The sequence below is a fragment of the Sardina pilchardus genome, chromosome 1 (genome assembly GCF_963854185.1).
Source record: "Sardina pilchardus chromosome 1, fSarPil1.1, whole genome shotgun sequence".
Lineage (NCBI taxonomy): Eukaryota > Metazoa > Chordata > Actinopteri > Clupeiformes > Clupeidae > Sardina > Sardina pilchardus.
In genome coordinates this window covers 7,063,741-7,086,601 of record NC_084994.1, presented here as the reverse complement: position 1 = coordinate 7,086,601, position 22,861 = coordinate 7,063,741, and the positions used below count along the sequence as shown (strand labels likewise).

The window sequence follows — 22,861 nt, the reverse complement described above, 5'->3', positions numbered from 1 at the left end:
CCTGTGTGTTTTTTTAAAAGATAAAAAGCAGACAGGGGTTTTTTATTCCCCTAAAACAGCACCGAACGTTAATTTGAATTCCCATGACAACTGCCGTTCTAGAGCACAAGTACCGGTAGCCTACGTTACAGTTACCTTGCGTTCATTGCTACTGGTTAGCTGAGCAAGCCAGGTGAGCAGATGAAAACTGAAAATGAATATAATTATGCCTCAAAATCCCACCAATCGACCTCCAGCTGGTCTCCTTATTGTAAATGTTGTGGTATAACTTGTTGGTCATGTCATATAGCTCTAAATGTTCACTCACAAAAACAACTACTTGTTCGTCTGGCACCTTTTTTCTTTGTTTTGGTCGGCATCTTTTTTTTCTGAAAAAATAACTTTCAATAAAGTTTCACTATGACTTGTTAATTGTTCAGCTGTAGAAAGAACACTTGACGTGGGGTGTTTTTTCATGGAGAGTAGACATTTTCTCAACTTGAAAACCACCCAAGGCAGGGGGGGGAACGCTGGTGGTAGTGGTTCAAAAAGCGCCCAGGCCATTTTTTAGAAAACCTCTCTGTATCATAGGAATATAATGCAAAACATCCACCCGCACCCAAGAAAATACCTCCTAGTGTGAACACCCCCTTATGGAGTCAGGAGCCAACCTTCATGACCTCAGCCACCCCACCCCCACCTCCCATCCTCTGCAGGTTAAGCTATGGCCCTGCTCACCTGATGACCATCAGATGTGTCAACTGTGCCCATACACAAGGGAATCATTAACACAATCTGTTGGCATCCCAGTTACAACATAATTGGATAATGGGATGGTGTATAATAAGGAAACAACAGAAATAAAAACAGTATCATCTTAAAAGTGTTTATTGTGAGCACTAATCTCAATACAGTGCAGAAACAGATTGATAAGTACATGGCAATTGACCATCAAACATTTTGATATGATCATGTAGATAAAGACAACACAGAGACAAAGACTGAGCCTCTAGTGTCTCTTGAGAGATGAAACCGGAGTAAATGTTTCCAAAACCAAAAAAAGGGTTAGCTGAGGCACTCCGAGATTTTTTTTTGAGATATAAAAAGCCTTTAATGGTACATGGCTAGTAGTTTTAAAAGCACATGGGCCTATGCGTAACCCTAACCCTTTTTTTGCTTTTGGATTCTCACCTCACCCGTAGCAGAAGAGCACCTGAGTACTAATTCATAGATTCCTGAGCGGCCTAAACCCTTCTGTCTTTTCCGGAGTAAATGGTTTTTTCCAAACTGAGAACACAGGTATGGTCTCTCCGCTGAATGGATCTTCTGATGTACCAGGAAATACACACCATTTAATGACATTGAATAACAAAAGGCTTCCTACAAGAGGATTACCGAGCATGGGTTTTCTGGTGTGACTTCAGGTTAGATGAACATCTATAAGTCTTTCCACACTCTGAACAGATATATGGCTTTTCTCCAGTATGTGTTCTCTGATGGACAGTAAGTTCTGTACTGGTTTTGAAACCCTTTCCACATGTTGCACACTGATATGGCTTTTGTCCAGTATGGCTCATCTGATGTGTTTTGAGATTACCTGCCTGAATAAAAGTCTTTCCACAATCTGAACACTGATATTGCTTTTGTCCGGTATGAATCCTCTGGTGTGTCTTCAGATTACTCACATAAGAAAAAGTCTTTCCACAATCTGAGCACTCATATGGCTTTACTTTAGAATGTGTTCTCTGATGGACAGTAAGCTCTCCACTGGTTTTGAAACCCTTTCCACATGTAGCACACTGATATGGCTTTTCTCCAGTATGGATCATCTGATGTATCTTCAGAGTACGTGCCAGAGGAAAGGTCTTTCCACAATCTGAACAATGATATTGCATCTCACCAGTATGGATCCTCTGGTGTGTCTTCAGATCACATGCCTGATTAAAACTCTTTCCACAATCTGAACACTGATATGGCTTCACTCCAGAATGTGTTCTTTGATGCATCTTGAGATTACCTGCCTGAATAAAACTCTTTCCACAATCTGAACAATGATATGGCTTCTCCCCAGTATGGATCATCTGATGTGTCTTCAGACTATTTGCCCGAGTAAAAGTCTTTCCACAATCTGAACACTGATATGGCTTTAATCCAGTATGGATCATCTGATGTTTCTTGAGATCACCTGTCTGAGCAAAAGTCTTTCCACAATCTGAACACTGATATGGCTTTTCTCCAGTATGGATCATCTGATGTTTCTTGAGATCATCTGCCCGAGTAAAAGTCTTTCCACAATCTGAACACTGATATGGCTTTACTCCAGTATGGATCGTCTGATGTTTCTTGAGATCATCTGCCCGAGTAAAAGTCTTTCCACAATCTGAACACTGATATGGCTTTACTCCAGTATGGATCATCTGATGTTTCTTGAGATCACCTGTCTGAGCAAAAGTCTTTCCACAATCTGAACAATGATATGGCTTTACTCCAGTATGGATCATCTGATGTATCTTGAGATTACTTGCCTTAGTAAAACTCTTTCCACAATCTGAACAATGATATGGCTTTTCTCCAGTATGGATCATCTGATGTATCTTGAGATTACTTGCCTTAGTAAAACTCTTTCCACAATCTGAACACTGATATGGCTTTTCTCCAGTATGGATCATCAGATGTGTCTTCAAATGATGTGCCCGAGTAAAACTCTTTCCACAATCTGAACACTGATATGGCTTTTCTCCAGTATGGATCATCTGATGTCTCTTCAGAGTACGTGCCTGAGTAAAACTCTTTCCACAATCTGAACACTGATATGGCTTTTCTCCAGTATGGATCCTCTGGTGTGTCTTCAGATCGCATGCCTGATTAAAACTCTTTCCACAATCTGAACACTGATATGGCTTCACTCCAGAATGTGTTCTTTGATGTATCTTGAGATAACCTGTCTGAGCAAAACTCTTTCCACAATCTGAACAATGATATGGCTTCTCCCCAGTATGGATCATCTGATGTGTCTTCAGACTATCTGCCCGAGTAAAAGTCGTTCCACAATCTGAACACTGATATGGCTTTACTCCAGTATGGATCATCTGATGTTTCTTGAGATCATCTGCCCGAGTAAAAGTCTTTCCACAATCTGAACACTGATATGGCTTTACTCCAGTATGGATCATCTGATGTTTCTTGAGATCATCTGCCCGAGTAAAAGTCTTTCCACAATCTGAACACTGATATGGCTTTACTCCAGTATGGATCATCTGATGTTTCTTGAGATCACCTGTCTGAGCAAAAGTCTTTCCACAATCTGAACAATGATATGGCTTTACTCCAGTAGGTGTTCTCTGATGTGGGTTGAGATCAGACCTGCTCTTGAAACTCTTCCCTTTTGTGATCTTTCCAGCATCTGTAAAATAAGAGGATGATTAAAAATAGGCTCAACAGTATTTATCCTACAACAATGCATGCAATCTCTCCACTCATCTGTGAGGGTCAACACTGACACAGAGATACCTATTCAAGGGCAGGACACAAATAAAACAGCAAATAGCGTTCAAGTCTGAAATTAAGGATTACACATCTCAGAATAATCCCAATCCCGCCACAGACTGTCCTAATATGATTTTTTATTCTACAGCTTACTTGTAGGTGATGCGTCTTTATCCTCTTCATATTCTCCAAAATCAGAATGGTTTTCCTCTTTAATTTCCACTGGTGAGAATGGCTCTTCTTTGTAGGTACATGATGCCTGTGTCTTACAGCCATGGCCCAGTCCAGGACTTTCCTCCATGTCTGTGTTGAGTAAATACTCTTGTAGGAAATCATCAAATTCTTCTTCTTTAATGTCCTTCTTCACTGGCATTACGTCTTGTGATGGTTCAGTAAGTCTTGACATCTCAGACAGACTGCAGTTGTTCGTAAACTAAATCCAATCAACCTTTCTGTCAAAAAAAACATCAGAGCACCCTTGTTCCTCTGTGAAAAGAATGAGTTCAGTCATCTGACCCAACTCCTTTATGTTTCTCAAACCCATTTCTGCCCAACCAATCAAGCAACTGTATTCAAACACGGACCAATCAGCAGCAGAGGCTTTTGTTAATCAAAACAACAGACTGGCTAAGGATTCTGGGAAGGAGTTCCATGTGCATGAGTGTTTTAAATACCTGCAGAATCTCCACAAAGGAGGTCTGAACTGAAACGTGATTGGACAACAGAGTAAATGGGGGTGGGAAGTGGGTGTGAACTGAAAGGTGATTGGACGACAGAGTAAATGGGGGTGGGGAGGAGGTGGGAAATGAAAGGTGATGTGATAGGGTATGTAGGGAGGGCTTACAGTGACAAAGGAATCAAATTGTACACACATATTCAGATAAATCATTTGACACATTCATACATACTTATTTAAAATATATTCATCAATTTGGCAGACTAATTTGATGATAACATCTAAGCAACAGAGCTGCCTCCATTTCATGCAAAAGCTAAAGGGGAGAAACCCCCTTACACAAGTGAAGCAGAGTTCTTCCACAATAGGACAGTGTGATCTCACTAGTAAAACAGGCCTCCTTACATGACTGAACCCAATGCTATGACTGGAGTACACAGCATATCACAATACTATAGACATCCTTTATGGAGTCTGGTGCAGATATCCATTACCTTTCAGCTCACTTACTCCATCCCCCATCCCCACCTTGCTGCATGGTGAGCTATGGCCTACAAGAGGACCATCAGTTTGGTCAACAAAACATATGAGATTGTCCCCATAAACTTGTGCTATGCCAATTAAAACACCCAGCATGTAACATTAACTTGAACATTATAGTGCCACCTATAGGTGCAGTGCCTCAGATCATAGTGTCTGAGTAGTGATGGTTCTCTGGTACCATATTGTGCAGTTTCACATTCCTGGGCCTTACAGTTTTTGCTTCACAGCAAGAGAGAGAGAGAGAGTGGGTTGAGAGAGTGGCTTGTGTTGTCCTCTGACGGGTATTATTGTCACATTCCTGGGCCTTACAGTTTTTGCTTCACAGACACTTTTAATGGAGAAAAAAATGAGCACAAAACCAGTAAGTAGGTTCCTGCTGCTGTTGTGATAGGAGCCCTAACAATGGCTCAGGAGCAGGAGACATTTCCTGTGTTGTTTCACATGTGAGAGAGTGGGTTGTGTTGTCCTCTGACGGGTGTTATTGTCTTAAGCTCTGTGTGCTGCTTTGGGCTCGTAAAGGAAGTCAATTGGATTCACTCATGGGAATGTAGCATGCTAATTCACTAGTCAGTCAATGGCTATGAGTGTCCTGGTCAACTGAGCTTGATTCAGGTATATGTCGGGGTGTGGGGGAATTTCCTATGATCCATCAACTCTGAATGTTGGCTCACTCAGAAACTTCAGTTGAAACCCTCTCATACAAGATGGCAAAATAGCATAGACACCTTCTCATATAAAAGAACAAAATATTTCAGATGCCGTCTTATACAAGACAGCAGCATAAAATTGACAGTCTTACACAAGACAGTAATATTGCAAAGAAACCCTCTTATGGAGTCTGGAGCCAACCTCCATGACCTCTCAGTTCATTCATCCACCCCACCCCACCCCACCCCCACCCACCATCCTCTGCAGGTTTTTCTGCAGGTTAAGCTATGGCCCTGCTCACCTGAGGACCATCAGATGTGTCAACTGTGCCCATACACATGGGAATCATTACCACAATCTGTTGCCATTCCAGTTACAACATTCCTGCAGCTGATTGGCTAAATGTGCATTTAATTGTTCAGACTAATGGAGCATCATCTCACATTTGTGTGGTTTGGTTAATGAAAATGTACAATAACATCATAACAGAAATAAAAACAGTATCATTTTAAAAGTGTTTTATTGTCACTACTGATCCCACTACAGTGCAGGAACAGACTCAAAACTACATAGCAATTGACCATCCAACATCTTAGTATTGACATGACACTACAGAGACAGCATGAGACTGATCCACTGGTGTGACACCTATTGTAAATATCTTTTCAAAGTGAGAACATAGATATGGTCTCTTCGCTGAAAGGATCCTCTGCTGTACCAGGAAATTAAACACTATTTAATGGCATTCAATAAATAAAGACATTCTACCCAAGGACTACCAAGCATGGATCTTCTGATGTGCCTTGAGATTACTCACTTCAGCAAAAGTCTCATCCCAATCTGAACAGTAATGAGACTTATACACAGTATGTACATTCTGCTGTCTCTTCACTTGAGATTCACAAATGAAAGTCTTTCAGCACTCTGAACGCTGCTATGGTTTAACTCCAGTATGGATCATCAGATGTGTTTTGAGGTGACCTGCCTGAGTAAAAGTCTTTCCACAATGTGAACAATGATATGGCTTCACTCCAGTATGTGTTCTCTGATGTGTCTTCAAATGATCTGCCCGGGTAAAAGTCTTTCCACAATCTGAACAATGATATGGCTTTTCTCCCGTATGTGTTCTCTGATGGACAGTGCGATCTTTGCTGGTTCTGAAACGTTTCAAACATGTAGAACAATGATATGGCTTTTCCCCAGTATGGATCATCAGATGTCTCTTAAGATGAACTGAGTGAGCAAAAGTCTTTCCACAATCTGAACACTGATATGGCTTTTCTCCAGTATGGATCATCTGATGGAGAGTAAGCCCTCTCTTGGTTATGAAACCCTTCCCACATGTAGCACACTGATATGGCTTTTCTCCAGTATGGATCATCAGATGTGTTTTAAGATAAGCTGCATGAGCAAAAGTCTTTCCACAATCTGAACAGTGATGAAACTTTTCCCCAGTATGGATCCTCTGGTGCCTCTTCAGATCAGTTCCTGAAATAAAAGTATTTCCACAATCTGAACACTGATATGGCTTTTCTCCAGTATGGATCATCTGATGTCTTTTGAGATGAGCTGCCTGAGTAAAAGTATTTCCACAATCTGAACACTGATATGGCTTAACTTCAGTATGGATCATCATATGGGTCTTGAGATTACCTGCCTGAGTAAAGGTCTTTCCACAATGTGAACAATGATATGGCTTTACTCCAGTATGTGTTCTCTGATGTGTCCTCAAATGATCTGCCCGGGTAAAAGTCTTTCCACAATCTGAACAATGATATGGCTTTTCTCCCGTATGTGTTCTCTGATGTGTCTTCAGACTTTCTGCCCGAGTAAAAGTCTTTCCACAATCTGAACACTGATTTGCCTTTTCTCCCGTATGTGTTCTCTGATGGACAGTGCGCTCTATGCTGGTTCTGAAACTTTTCAAACATGTAGCACACTGATATGGCTTTTCCCCAGTTTGGATCATCAGATGTGTTTTGAAATTACATGCCTTTGTAAAAGTCTTTCCACAATCTGAACACTGATATGGCTTTTCTCCAGTATGTGTTCTTTGATGGACAGTCAGCTCTTTACTGGTTTTGTAACTCTTCCCACATGTAGCACAACGATATGGCTTTTGCTCAGTATGGATCATCATATGTTTCTTCAGAGAATCTGCCCGAGCAAAAGTCTGTCCACAATCTGAACACTGATTGGGCTTTTCTCCAGTATGAATCCTCTCATGTATCCTGAGAACTCCTAAAATGTTTGAGGAGGAAAATAACATTCAGTTATTTCATACCTGAGAGAATTAGAGACAGTATTATGAGACCTTTTAGAGTCCAGTCATCTACTTACTTGTAGGAGAAGATCCGTGGTGACCATATTCTCTGAGATCAGATTCTTCTTCCACTTTCATTTCCATTGGTGACTCTTTGATTGGTGATGTATATGTACCCATCTTACAGCCATGTCCCAGTCCGGGGCTTTCCTCCATGTCTGTGTTGAGCAAATACTCTTGCAGGAAATCATCAAATTCTTCTTCTGCTTTCTCCTTCTTCACTGGCATTAAGTCTTGTGAGGGTTCTGTAAGTCTTGACATCTCAGACAACCTCACAGTACCTCTGTGAAAAGAATGAGTTCAGTCATCTGACCCAACTCCTTTATGTTTCTCAAACCCATTTCTGCCCAACCAATCAAGCAACTGTATTCAAACACGGACCAATCAGCAGCAGAGGCTTTTGTTTTTCAAAACAACAGACTGGCAAAGGATTCTGGGAAGGAGTCCCATGTGCATGAGTGTTTTGCATACCTGCATAGTCTCCACAAAGGAGGTGTGAACTGAAAGGTGATTGGACAACAGAGTAAATGGGGGTGGGAAGGAGGTATGAACTAAAAGGTGATTGGACAACAGAGTAAATGGGGGTGGGAAGGAGGTGTGAACTGAAAGGTGATGTGATAGGGTATGTAGGGAGGGCTTACAGTGAAATAAGAATCAAAATGTACACAAATATTCAAATACATTATTTGTCAGTGATTTATTGCGTATGAGAAAAAAAGCAAATGCAGGATTGATTTTAAGAAAAGCAATGTTTTGATGACACAACTATTATTTAATATATTTACATTCATCAATTTGGTAGACTAATTTATTCAAAGCTGCTTACAACAATGTGATAACATTTAAGCAACAGAGCTGCCTCCATTTCATTCAAAAGCAAAACAGGCCTCCTTACATGACTGAACCCAATGCTATGACTGGAGTACACAGGATATCACAATACTATCAACATCCTTTATGGAGTCTGGTGCAGGCATCCATTACCTTTCAGTTCACTTACTCCATCCCCCATCCCCACCTTGCTGCATGTTGAGCTATGGCCTACAAGAGGACCATCAGCTTGGTCAACAGTGCCCTTACATATGGGCCTGATCCCATAATCTATTGTTATGCTAGTTAACCCTATGCACCTTTGGCTATTACAAACATTTACTTTTAATTAGAAACATTTACCCTGGTCATTGTAAGCAGTAGTCGAGTTGAGGGGGGATGGCATCCCCCTTTGGAATTGATATGGTCAAAATCATCCCCCCTCTGAAACGGCCATCCCCCTCCCCATCCCCTGTCATTTTTCAATGAATGTGGAAATATCACCACTATTTCATTTTCAACATTTAGCTTTTGCGTACATCGAGGCTAAAATACTGTGGACCAGGGGTGGAAATTAAAATTTTAAAATGCGATAATCTATCAGCCAATAGCAGATTTCTGGTGAAATCTACCAGCCACTCTCACATTTTTCCAGCATTTGGCTGGTGGCTGGTGCTAATTTCCATCCCTGTGGACGAGGGGCATGCTCCTCCTATTGTCACGGCAATCAGCGACATGCATGAAGCATGCAACCTTCTTTTACTGTCTATGCGCACGTCAGGTGATTTCATTCAGCAGCATCATGGCCAAGCGACAAGCAAAGTTTGATCTAAGGGACGTCGGCTTTATTACAGTAAGAGGACAAAAAGTTGATGAATTAGAAAGAGTACATTTATACTCAAAACTGAAACGCCCAGTCTCCCTTGTTTGCTAAAGTGAAGGTACCTAGCCTGCTAGCGAGAGCTAGGTGAAAGGATAGGCTACCGTAGCAGCTCATGGCGAGCTAACGCAATGTTGTCCAACTTTTTAGGTCATCTTATTGAGAGTGATGTGTGAATGCATCCTCACTCACACGAAATAATAGTTTTGTAGTGTGCGGTTCTGCAAATGTCACGAGGTGGCTGAAGAGACAAACGTCTGAGCTTCTGTTCATCTTTAGAATTATTATTCCGCTGTGCAGGTAGCCTAGGCACAAAGAATACGCTTTTGTTTTGCATTTTTAAAGGTAGAGCGTAAGACTGAGACCGAGCTACAAAGTATCCCACCAACATTGTTGTGTGGCAATTAAAGTTTCTGTTCTAGGCTAGCCTACTTAGGCTATGGTGGTAGAATTCCAGAGTGAAAGCAAAAAGTCTCAACTTTTTTTGTTGGTTCCATTTAACTAGATTGGTAATTATAACAAGTCATCGTTGAAGGCATTAAAATTGATGTCTGGTTCACTAATTCAGATCTGATAGATATTTAGTATATGTGATAATGTTATGTTACTCTGAACTGGGATACATTTTAGCAACTCGACGTAGACATGATCTAAAATGTTAGTGACACATAAAATGTACATGAATTGGAAGAAATGTAGGATTTGCCAATGTCCAGCAGGTCACGCTATAAATGGACTAGAATACAGGAAATTGCATCTTAAAAATTAAAAATGTTCTGGGGGAGGACCCCAATACCCCCCGCAAGACTAATACCCAGATGTGCATTTTAAAATCCACCATCCCCCCTGCCATTTTTTAACAACTCGACTACTGATTGTAAGTGCCATTCACACATGCTACATATTGTGTTTTTTTCAGCACATTCTAGGCTACCAAGAACTGTCACAATGTATACTTGCATTCATTTGATTTTGCTATTTAAACAATACAAAATACCAGAAGCATAGACCTGTTTTTATGAACTGTGTTATGCACCAGGTAGGCTGGCCTGTGTGGCCATACAAGATAGTAAAACAGCATAGACACCCTCTTACTGAATGCTTAAGCACTAATCCTGATTCTTGTAGCACAATTTCTAAAACTATGAACACATATAGCAAAACCACTCACTGAGTTTGCCAAACTAAAAGCACAAGCACTGCTTTAAACTCAGTTTGCAATTTTGTAACACGCACTCCAAGCAAAATGATACACACATTTATTGTTATTTACACTGTTTTGCCAACTGTATGACACACATCATGAAAACTGTTTTAGATAATTAGTTCACTTTGCAATCAGCCTAAGCAGTGTAAATAAGGCACAGGTAAGATATCCTTGTGTAGTACAATGCAGGGAGCAGGAAGAGTGAGAATTAGAGGAGGCCTAGGAGGAGGACGTGGAGGTGAAGAAGTAGGAGGAAGAGGACAAGGGGGTGAAGGAGTGAGAGGGAGAGGACGACAAGGACAAGGAGCCCGGTGCCTTGGACAGGGGGACATTGCATGCGATGTAGATGAAATTTTGTGGCTGTACCCAGAGAGACGTCATGATGTAGACAGATTTTTTTTGTTTTGTTTTTGTCTCAGTGAAATTACTATTTTGTGTTTTGACTTTGTATTTGTTTTGATGAGTGTAAACACCAATACTTTGTTTGGATCCCTATATTTTTACAACACTATGACAAAAGTATGACCTCAAACTGACATACCTTGTGCACAGAGAAAGCAAAGCCAGATGTGTCTTGTATTCTTGCCATCAGTGTGTAGTTGGCACATTGTGTGCTTAGTAAAAGATGGCTTGTGTTTACTGTTTGATACAGAAACACCATTTTTACAAAGGTGTGGAGAGTTAATCAAGCTGTGTTCGCCTTTGCAAGATAACTACAATGTTATAATGATAATTTGGTGAAAGGTTTTGTTATGTGTGTGTAAAGTTTTGCAAAAATAGCCAATAGTTACAAAAAATGTGCTTAAGCAATCAGAAAAAACTGTAAACAAGACAGTACAATAGCAAGGACACCCTCATAGTAGGTGTTCACTCTGGGAGGTTTTTATTTACAGAAAACTCTTCACCTGTGTGTTTTTTTTAAAAGATAAAAAGCAGACAGGGTTTTTTTATTCCCCTAAAACAGCACCGAACGTTAATTTGAATTCCCATGACAACTGCCGTTCTAGAGCACAAGTACCGGTAGCCTATGTTACAGTTACCTTGCATTCATTGCTACAAACAGCAATGAAACAACAGATATAAAAACAGTATCATCTTAAAAGTGTTTATTGTGAGCACTAATCTCATTACGGTGCAGGAACAGATTGATAAGTACATAGGAATTGACCTTCAAACATTTTGCTATTATCATGTAGATAAAGACAACACAGAGACAGAGACTGAGCCACTTGTGTCTCTTGAGAGATGAAACCGGAGTAAATGTTTCCAAAAGCAAAAAAAGGGTTAGCTGAGGCACTCCGAGATTTTTTTTTGAGATATAAAAAGCCTTTAATGGTACATGGCCAGTAGTTTTAAAAGCACATGGGCCTATGCGTAACCCTAACCCTTTTTTTGCTTTTGATTCTGACCTCACCCGTAGCAGAAGAGCACCTGACTACTAATCTATAGATTCCTGAGCATCCTAAGCCCTTCTGTCTTTTCCGGAGTAAATGTTTTTTTCCAAACTGAGAACACATGTATGGTCTCTCCGCTGAATGGACCTTCTGATGTACCAGGAAATTACACACCATTTAATGACATTGAATAACAAAAGGCTTCCTACACTAGGATTACCGAGCATGGGTTTTCTGGTGTGACTTCAGGTTAGATAAACATGTATAAGTCTTTCCACACTCTGAACAGATATATGGCTTTTCTCCAGTATGTGTTCTCTGATGGACAGTAAGTTCTGTACTGGTTTTGAAACCCTTTCCACATGTTGCACACTGATATGGCTTTTGTCCAGTATGGCTCATCTGATGTGTTTTGAGATTACCTGCCTGAATAAAAGTCTTTCCACAATCTGAACACTGATATTGCTTTTGTCCGGTATGAATCCTCTGGTGTGTCTTCAGATTACTCACATAAGAAAAAGTCTTTCCACAATCTGAGCACTCATATGGCTTTACTTTAGAATGTGTTCTCTGATGGACAGTAAGCTCTCCACTGGTTTTGAAACCCTTTCCACATGTAGCACACTGATATGGCTTTTCTCCAGTATGGATCATCTGATGTATCTTCAGAGTACGTGCCAGAGGAAAAGTCTTTCCACAATCTGAACAATGATATTGCATCTCACCAGTATGGATCCTCTGGTGTGTCTTCAGATCACATGCCTGATTAAAACTCTTTCCACAATCTGAACACTGATATGGCTTCACTCCAGAATGTGTTCTTTGATGCATCTTGAGATTACCTGCCTGAATAAAACTCTTTCCACAATCTGAACAATGATATGGCTTCTCCCCAGTATGGATCATCTGATGTGTCTTCAGACTATTTGCCCGAGTAAAAGTCTTTCCACAATCTGAACACTGATATGGCTTTAATCCAGTATGGATCATCTGATGTTTCTTGAGATCACCTGTCTGAGCAAAAGTCTTTCCACAATCTGAACACTGATATGGCTTTTCTCCAGTATGGATCATCTGATGTTTCTTGAGATCATCTGCCCGAGTAAAAGTCTTTCCACAATCTGAACACTGATATGGCTTTACTCCAGTATGGATCGTCTGATGTTTCTTGAGATCATCTGCCCGAGTAAAAGTCTTTCCACAATCTGAACACTGATATGGCTTTACTCCAGTATGGATCATCTGATGTTTCTTGAGATTACTTGCCTTAGTAAAACTCTTTCCACAATCTGAACACTGATATGGCTTTTCTCCAGTATGGATCATCAGATGTGTCTTCAAATGATGTGCCCGAGTAAAACTCTTTCCACAATATGAACACTGATATGGCTTTTCTCCAGTATGGATCATCTGATGTCTCTTCAGAGTACGTGCCTGAGGAAAAGTCTTTCCACAATCTGAACAATGATATGGCTTCTCACCAGTATGGATCCTCTGATGTGTCTTCAGACTATCTGCCCGAGTAAAAGTCGTTCCACAATCTGAACACTGATATGGCTTTACTCCAGTATGGATCATCTGATGTTTCTTGAGATCATCTGCCCGAGTAAAAGTCTTTCCACAATCTGAACACTGATATGGCTTTACTCCAGTATGGATCATCTGATGTTTCTTGAGATCATCTGCCCGAGTAAAAGTCTTTCCACAATCTGAACACTGATATGGCTTTTCTCCAGTATGGATCATCTGATGTGTCTTCAGACTATCTGCCCGAGTAAAAGTCTTTCCACAATCTGAACACTGATATGGCTTTTCTCCAGTATGGATCATCAGATGTGTCTTCAAATTATGTGCCCGAGTAAAACTCTTTCCACAATCTGAACAATGATATGGCTTTACTCCAGTAGGTGTTCTCTGATGTGGGTTGAGATCAGATCTGCTCTTGAAACTCTTCCCTTTTGTGATCTTTCCAGCATCTGTAAAATAAGAGGATGATTAAAAATAGGCTCAACAGTATTTATCCTACAACAATGCATGCAATCTCTCCACTCATCTGTGAGGGTCAACACTGACATAGAGATACGTATTCAAGGGCAGGACACAATTAATATAAAACAGCAAATAGCGTTCAAATCTGAAATTAAGGATTACACATCTCAGAATAATCCCAATCCCGCCACAGACTGTCCTAATATGATTTTTTATTCTACAGCTTACTTGTAGGTGATGAGTCAGCGTCTTCATATTCTCCAAAATCAGAATGGTTTTCCTCTTTAATTTCCACTGGTGAGAATGGCTCTTCTTTGTATGTACATAATGCCTGTGTCTTACAGCCATGGCCCAGTCCAGGACTTTCCTCCATGTCTGTGTTGAGTAAATACTCTTGTAGGAAATCATCAAATTCTTCTTCTTTTATCTTCTTCTTCACTGGCATTGAGTCTTGTGATGGTTCAATAAGTCTAGACATCTCAGACAGACTGCAGTTGTTTGTAAACTAAATGCAGTCAATCTTTCCCTCCAACAAACATCAGCTCACTCTTGTAACTCTGTGAAAAGAATGAGTTCAGTCATCTGACCCAACTCCTTTATGTTTTTCAAACCCATTTCTGTCCAACCAATCAAGCAACTGTATTCAAACATTGACCAATCAGCAGAAGAGGCTTTTGTAATTCATAACAACAGACTGGCAAAGGATTCTGGGAAGGAGTTCCACGTGCATGAGTGTTTTGCATACCTGCAGAATCTCCACAAAGGAGGTGTGAACTGAAACGTGATTGGACAACAGAGTAAATGGGGGTGGGAAGTAAGGTGTGAACTGGAAGGTGATTGGACAACAGAGTAAATGGGGGGGAAGGAGGTGTGAACTGAAAGGTGATGTGATAGGGTATGTAGGGAGGGCTAACAGTGAAAAAATAATTTGTTTACATTTTGTATGAACAAATGCTGGATTGTTTTTAAGAAAAGCAACATTTGAATTATTTAAAATATTTACATGTATCAATTTCGCAGACTAATTTATCCAAAGCTGCTTACAGCAATATGATAACATCTAAGCAACAGAGCTGCCTCCATTTCATGCAAAAGCTATTCTACTGGGTCATAATTCATTCTACTGTAATCTATTTTTTTTTTCCTAAATTCCGCTGGTGCGTCTTATATTCAGGTGCGCCTTATAGTCTAGAAATTAAGGCACTGAAAAATCCCTTTACACAAGTGAAGCAGAGTTCTTCCACAATAGGACAGTGTGATCTCACTAGTAAAACAGGCCTCCTTACATGACTGAACCCAATGCTATGACTGGAGTACACAGCATATCACAATATTATAGCCATCCTTTATGGAGTCTGGTGCAGATATCCATTACCTTTCAGTTCACTTACTCCATCCCCCATCCCCACCTTTCTGCATGTTGAGCTATGGCCTAAGAGGACCATCAGCTTGGTCAGCTTGTGCTATTCTACTTACAGTTTTTCACAGTTGCTCAAACACTAAACCCCATTCTCTGAATCAAATTCTCAAATGCCTGAACACATTTATTGAATTATTCCCTTTTTTGGCAAAACCATAGACTACTTTCACCCACTTTCACCCATTTTACCAAACTCATTAACCCTTTTTGCAAAACTGTGAACACATTGTGCATTCTGATGCACTTCTTAATTATATTGATAACCAAACAACGCAGAAGTTGAATACAATTAGTGCACAGTTGTCTTCATTTGAACACTACCACTCAAAATTGATAACACTTCTGTCTAATGATGTGACAACCAATATAAGTCAGTTCAGAGTTGACAGAGACGCAGGGGACAAGTGTGTGTTACAGTAGAAGTTGGGTCCAAGGAAGAGGAGGGTGAAGGTAGGAGGAAGAGGATGAAGAGAAAGACAGAGAGTCCCAAGAGTTGCAATTCTGTAAATGATGATATTTGGGCAACAATCATTGACCATGTTCTGGTTCATGGAATGCCAATGAGAGAAGCAGGACTTCATGGTCCAACCCAACATCAGTGGTTTCTCTGTGGCATCAATAATCCAAAGATTCAGAAGAGAAATAGCGTAAATGTCCATTATCATACAGTACAGTAATCACTGAACATCCACTGTTACACACTTACTACCCTTTGAGCTCAACTCTGAGAGAGGGAAAGAGCTGAGTTATCAGTATGTCCAAGTAAGTTTACATTTAGGCACAATACAATATTACAGTATTGCATACTTACAGTACTATCAGAGTCTGTGGCATCACAGTACAAATCATATTCAGTACAGTATTGGCCTGTCTTTCTGTTTACTTACAAAACTATTGATTTATATCTTCATATAGGCTAAAGGATATGAGTAGAGAGTGATATAAGTCCTTATTCTTTATTTTCATTGTGATATTTTACAGTTTTTCACAGTTGCTCAAACACTAAACCCCATTCTCTGAATCAAATTCTCAAATGCCTGAACATATTTATTGAATTGTTCCCTTTTTTGGCAAAACCATAGACTACTTTCACCCACTTTCACCCATTTTACCAAACTCATTAACCCTTTTTGCAAAACTGTGAACACATTGTGCATTCTGATGCACTTCTTAATTATATTGATAACCAAACAACGCAGAAGTTGAACACAATTAGTGCACAGTTGTCTCCATTTGAACACTACCACTCAAAATTGATAACACTTCTGTCTAATGATGTGACAACCAATATAAGTCAGTTCAGAGTTGACAGAGACGCAGGGGACAACAAGTGTGTTACAGTAGAAGTGGGGTACAAGGAAGAGGAGGGTGCAGGTAGGAGGAAGAGGATGAAGAGAAAGACAGAGAGTCCCAAGAGTTGCAATACTGTAAATGATGATATTTGGGCAACAATCATTGACCATGTTCTGGTTCATGGAATGCCAATGAGAGAAGCAGGACTTCATGGTCCAACCCAACATCAGTGGTTTCTCTGTGGCGTCAATAATCCAAAGATTCAGACTACAGAAGAGAAATAGCGTACTGTAAATGTCCATTATCATACAGTACAGTAATCACTGAACATCCACTGTTACACACTTACTACCCTTTGAGCTCAACTCTGAGAGAGTGAAAGAGCTGAGTTATCAGTATGTCCAAGTAAGTCTAAATTTAGGCACAATACAATATTACAGTATTGCATACTTACAGTACTATCAGAGTCTGTGGCATCACAGTACAAATCATATTCAGTACAATATTGGCCTGTCTTTCTGTTCACTTACAAAACTATTGGATATGAGTAGAGAGTGATATAAGTCCTTATTCTTTATTTTCATTGTGATATTTTATTTTTCAAATTAGAATGAATACAATTCCTCCAGGAGCCATAAACACTGCCCTGAAAACTGTGTCTTCCATTGTTTGGTGTATTGTCTTATCACTGCTCTGCAGGAGTGTAGTTTTGCCTGATGTGTTCAATGATTTGAGACCATTAGCTGGTTTTGAGCAAAGTTAAAAGTGTTTTGAGGTGATTGTTCAGTTTTGCAACAAGATTGAAGGGTTTCGAGAATGTAGTTTGAGAAATGAGTTTTGTGTTCACAGTTTTGAGAAAAAGGTAAAGAGTTCTGAAAAAGATGTTCTAGCAATTGTGAAAAACTGTAAAACATTCAACAAGTAAAATTGAACATTATAGTGCCACCTATGGGTGCAGTACCTCAGATTATGGTGTCTGTGTAGTGATGGTTCTCTGATACCATATTGTGCAGTTTCACATTCCTGGGCCTTACAGTTTTTCCTTCACAGCCACTTTTAATGGAGAATAAAATTAGCACAAAACCAGTAAGTGCTGCTGCTCTGATAGGAGCCTAACAATGGCTCAGGAGCAGGAGACATTTCCTGTGTTGTTTCACATGTGAGACAGTGGGTTGTGTTGTCCTCTGACGGGTATCATTGTACTATAGGTGCAGTACCTCAGATTATAGTGTCTGAGTAGTGATGGTTCTCTGGTACCATATTGTGCAGGTTCACATTCCTGGGCCTTACAGTGTTTGCTTCACAGCAAGAGAGAGAGAGTGGGTTGAGAGAGTAGGTTGTGTTGTCCTCTGACGGGTATTATTGTCTTAGTGTCTGTTTGCTGCTTTGGGCTCGGAAGTCAATTGTATTCACTCATGGGAATGTAGCATGCTAACTCACTAGTCAGTCAATGGCTATGAGTGTCCTGGTCAACTGAGCTTGATTCAGGTATATGTCGGGGTATGGGGGAATTTCCTATGATCCATCAACTCTGAATGTTGGCTCACTCAGAAACTCTAGTTGAAACCCTCTCATACAAGATGGCAAAATAGCATAGACATCTTCTCATATAAGATAACAAATTACCTTAGACACTGTCTTACACAAGACAGCTATATAAAATTGACACATTCCTATTAGGAGTAAGAAAGTGTCGTCACAGCCGTGAGCTGAGCTCCTCCAAACGGAGCTCCTCCCCTGGTTGGAAGGATGGTCCTGGATACCGGGCGGCAAAGCGTAATTGTTTAAAGTGTGTTGTTAACCCGGTAGGTTCTAATTCCGCACAACTTGACAATGATTGGAAATCACTGCTGTGTGAAGAACTGCCCCCGTACCTCTTCTTTGTTTTCCCACTTAAGAACTTAGATAAGAATGCCCTGCACCATTCGTACACTAAACGCGATCATACGGTAGAGTTTTGTTTACAAGTGGCAACCGTTGCTAAGAGGAAAAGTCATGCCTTCAGGCACTCCCGGTTATCTTAACTTTGAAACGCTTTCTTTCTTGGAATTTGCCGTTTTTACTAGATAATACTGCCATTTCCATGGACTTTAGATATTTAAGAAATGAAACGTGTTCTACTCTGACGTCGACGTGCGCCGAATGCTGGCAGGAACCCTTCGGTCTATGCGAGTTTTCAGACAGAGGACTGAGCTACCGAAAGCAAGCTAAAATTGGCAATAAATGTTTGGCTCATATATCGTGAGTACACATAATAAAGGCTGATATTTCAAACGAGCTGTCTAAAACTGGTAAATGTGTTTATATTTATGACTATAAGAGGCCCGACTTTACGCTGTAACGTTTTTAAGACAGGTGCAGGGTTGTCTTAAAGTTGCGAGGAAAATTAAGAGTAGTCTACATTTAAGATCTTTGTTTTCAAGAATACCATTTGCAGGTTTTCTTAGGAAACATCTTAAGAAGAAAACATAAGAACTTTATTCATGAATATCAAATCTTCTTAAATTTGCTCTTAAGACAAAAGATAAGAAGAAAGCACCAGGAAGTATTTTTGTCTTAAGAAGCCTTCGTGAATCCGGCCCCTCGAGGCTTGTAGATGGCCAAATCCTGCACCCAACCACAGCAGAGAGTCTCATAACTTTCTAACGACTTGTGGCTTTTGAACTCTTGCATAGTGTAGTGACTTTGGATGCTGGAGAGCTTCTCCAAATATCGCTGCTTTGCGCTTGGTATAAGCTTGTCCTTGTACGGTCCTTGTAGACTAGAATCTAGACTACGGTTTTGATGAGCCTCTAAACGCGACTCTTCGGAAGGCGTTGCCCCTGGCAACCAATGATACATCCTTCCAAGATGGAGGATAGGCTCAGCCCCCTCCCAAATTGTCACGTGCTCGCTCATTCCTAATACAAGATAGTAAAACCAACCTCCATGACCTCTCAGTTCACTCATCCACCCCACCCCCACCCCCACCCCCACCCCCCCCCCCCCCCATCCTCTGCAGGTTTTTCTGCAGGTTAAGCTATGGCCCTGCTCACCTGAGGACCATCAGATGTGTCAACTGTGCCCATACACATGGGGATCATTACCACAATCTGTTGGCATTCCAGTAACAACATTCCTGCAGCTGACTGGCTAAATGTGCATTTAATTGTTCAGACTAATGGAGCATGAACTCTTTGTGTGTTTTAGATAATGGAATGGAGTAAAATAAATCATAACAGAAATAAAAACAGTATCATTTTAAAAGTGTTTTATTGTCACCAATAATCCCACTACAGTGCAGGAACAGACTCAAAACTACATAGGAATTGACCATCCAACATCTTAATATTGACATGACACTACAGAGACAGCATGAGACTGAACCACTGGTGTGGCACCTATTATAAATATCTTTTCAAAATGAGAACATAGATATGGTCTCTTCGCTGAAAGGATCCTCTGCTGTACCAGGAAATTAAACACTATTTAATGGCATTCAATAAAGACATTCTACCCAAGGACTACCAAGCATGGATCTTCTGATGTGCCTTGAGATTACTCACTTCAGCAAAAGTCTCATCCCAATCTGAACAGTAATGAGACTTATACACAGTATGTACATTCTGCTGTCTCTTCACTTGAGATTCACAAATGAAAGTCTTTCAGCACTCTGAACGCTGCTATGGTTTAACTCCAGTATGGATCATCAGATGTGTTTTGAGGTGACCTGCCTGAGTAAAAGTCTTTCCACAATGTGAACAATGATATGGCTTCACTCCAGTATGTGTTCTCTGATGTGTCTTCAAATGATCTGCCCGGGTAAAAGTCTTTCCACAATCTGAACAATGATATGGCTTTTCTCCCGTATGTGTTCTCTGATGGACAGTGCGATCTTTGCTGGTTCTGAAACGTTTCAAACATGTACAACAATGATATGGCTTTTCCCCAGTATGGATCATCAGATGTCTCTTAAGATGAACTGAGTGAGCAAAAGTCTTTCCACAATCTGAACACTGATATGGCTTTTCTCCAGTATGGATCATCTGATGGAGAGTAAGCCCTCTCTTGGTTATGAAACCCTTCCCACATGTAGCACACTGATATGGCTTTTCTCCAGTATGGATCATCAGATGTGTTTTAAGATAAGCTGCATGAGCAAAAGTCTTTCCACAATCTGAACAGTGATGAAACTTTTCCCCAGTATGGATTGTCTGGTGCCTCTTCAGATCAGTTCCTGAAATAAAAGTCTTTCCGCAATCTGAACACTGATATGGCTTTTCTCCAGTATGGATCATCTGATGTGTCTTGAGATGAGCTGCCTGAGTAAAATTCTTTCCACAATCTGAACACTGATATGGCTTAACTTCAGTATGGATCATCAGATGGGTCTTGAGATTACCTGCCTGAGTAAAAGTCTTTCCACAATGTGAACAATGATATGGCTTTACTCCAGTATGTGTTCTCTGATGTGTCTTCAAATGATCTGCCCGGGTAAAAGTCTTTTCACAATCTGAACAATGATATGGCTTTTCTCCCGTATGTGTTCTCTGATGTGTCTTCAGACTTTCTGCCCGAGTAAAAGTCTTTCCACAATCTGAACACTGATTGGGCTTTTCTCCAGTATGAATCCTCTCATGTATCCTGAGAACTCCTGAAATGTTTGAGGAGGAAAATAACATTCCGTTATTTCATACCTGAGAGAATTAGAGACAGTATTATGAGACCTTTTAGAGTCCAGTCATCTACTTACTTGTAGGAGAAGATCCGTGGTGACCATATTCTCTGAGATCAGATTCTTCTTCCACTTTCATTTCCATTGGTGACTCTTTGATTGGTGATGTATCCATCTTACAGCCATGTCCCAGTCCGGGGCTTTCCTCCATGTCTGTGTTGAGCAAATACTCTTGCAGGAAATCATCAAATTCTTCTTCTGCTATCTCCTTCTTCACTGGCATTAAGTCTTGTGATGGTTCTGTAAGTCTTGACATCTCAGACAGCCTCACAGTACCTCTGTGAAAAGAATGAGTTCAGTCATCTGACCCAACTCCTTTATGTTTCTCAAACCCATTTCTTTCCAACCAATCAAACAACTGTATTCAGACATGGACCAATCAGCAGCAGAGGCTTTTGTAATTCAAAACAATAGACTGGCAAAGGATTCTGGGAAGGAGTTCCATGAGTGTTTTGCATACCTGCAGAATCTCCACAAAGGAGGTGTGAACTGAAAGGTAATTGGACAACAGAGTAGAGGGGGATGGGAAGTAAGGTGTGAACTGGAAGGTAATTGGACAACAGAGTAAATTAGGGGGAAGGAGGTGGGAAATGAAAGGTGATTGGACAACAGAGTAAATGGGGGTGGGAAGTAACGTGTGAACTGGAAGGTGATTGGACAACAGAGTAAATGGGGTGGGAAGGAGTTGGGAAATGAAAGGTGATGTGATAGGGTATGTAGGGAGGTCTACAGTGAAAAAAAAACAATAAAAATGTACACAAACATTCAGATAATAATTTGTGATTTACTGTATTATGAGGAAAAAAACAAATGCAGGATTATTTTTTAAGAAAAGCAATGTTTTGATGACACAGCTATTATTTAATATGTTTACATTAATCAATTTTAATATTTCCTTGGGGATCAATAGATAGATAGATAGATAGATAGATAGATAGATAGATAGATAAATAGATAGATAGATACTTTATTGATCCCCAAGGGGAAATTCAAGGTCCCAGCAGCTTAAGACACCACACACAACATACTGTACAATGTAGACAATGTAAACATGAAAAATAAAAAGCAAATCAACATGACTAAAGGAGCAGTAAAATACTATAGATTAGGTATGCATGAATGTACTGAGGATTGGTACTGTGATCCAGTCTGAGGTGTGTGTCAAGTTGGTAGTGCAAATAAGTCCAACAGTGCAACAGTGCAAGATTAAATTCTAGTGACCAGCAATAAATGTGTGCAGTACAAAATGTAAGCATAGTAATAATAATAACAGTACTAGTATAAATATATGGACAATTAAAATAAACTTAACATAGTAATAATATAAGAGTTGGACATGAGGGTAGACATGTAAGCCATGCCATGTAAGTGTATAAGAGGGTGTAGTTGCAGATATACTATGCATAGAAGTCCAACTCTCCTTTTCCCTTCAGTCCATCTATCTATTTATCTATCTATCTATCTATCTATCAATTTGGCAGACTAATTTATCCAAAGCT

General features: G+C 40.2%; 1 protein-coding gene across 1 annotated transcript; it reads right to left on the bottom strand.

The window, feature by feature from the left end:
- Nucleotides 1-1,370: 1,370 nt before the first annotated feature.
- Nucleotides 1,371-21,504, bottom strand: LOC134082305 (zinc finger protein 850-like). Its single transcript, XM_062537957.1, has 7 exons — nt 21,381-21,504; nt 20,407-21,281; nt 20,300; nt 12,191-13,760; nt 6,314-7,563; nt 2,417-3,256; nt 1,371-2,248 (listed from the first exon to the last, which is right to left on the bottom strand). Exons 1-7 carry the CDS (start codon nt 21,475-21,477, stop codon nt 1,371-1,373), a joined length of 5,511 nt encoding a protein of 1,836 aa, XP_062393941.1. The 5' UTR covers nt 21,478-21,504.
- Nucleotides 21,505-22,861: the final 1,357 nt, after the last annotated feature.

Bases quoted from the DNA above. Each gene is read 5' to 3' on its own strand.
- LOC134082305 (XM_062537957.1), bottom strand. From the start codon at position 21,477: ATGGATACATCACCAATCAAAGAGTCACCAATGGAAATGAAAGTGGAA. The intron at 21,282-21,380 runs GTAAGTAGATGA...CAAACATTTCAG, and splicing joins CCACGGATCTTCTCCTACAA to GAGTTCTCAGGATACATGAG. The intron at 2,249-2,416 runs GTGATCTCAAGA...TTACTCGGGCAG, and splicing joins AAAGACTTTTGCTCAGACAG to ATGATCTCAAGAAACATCAG.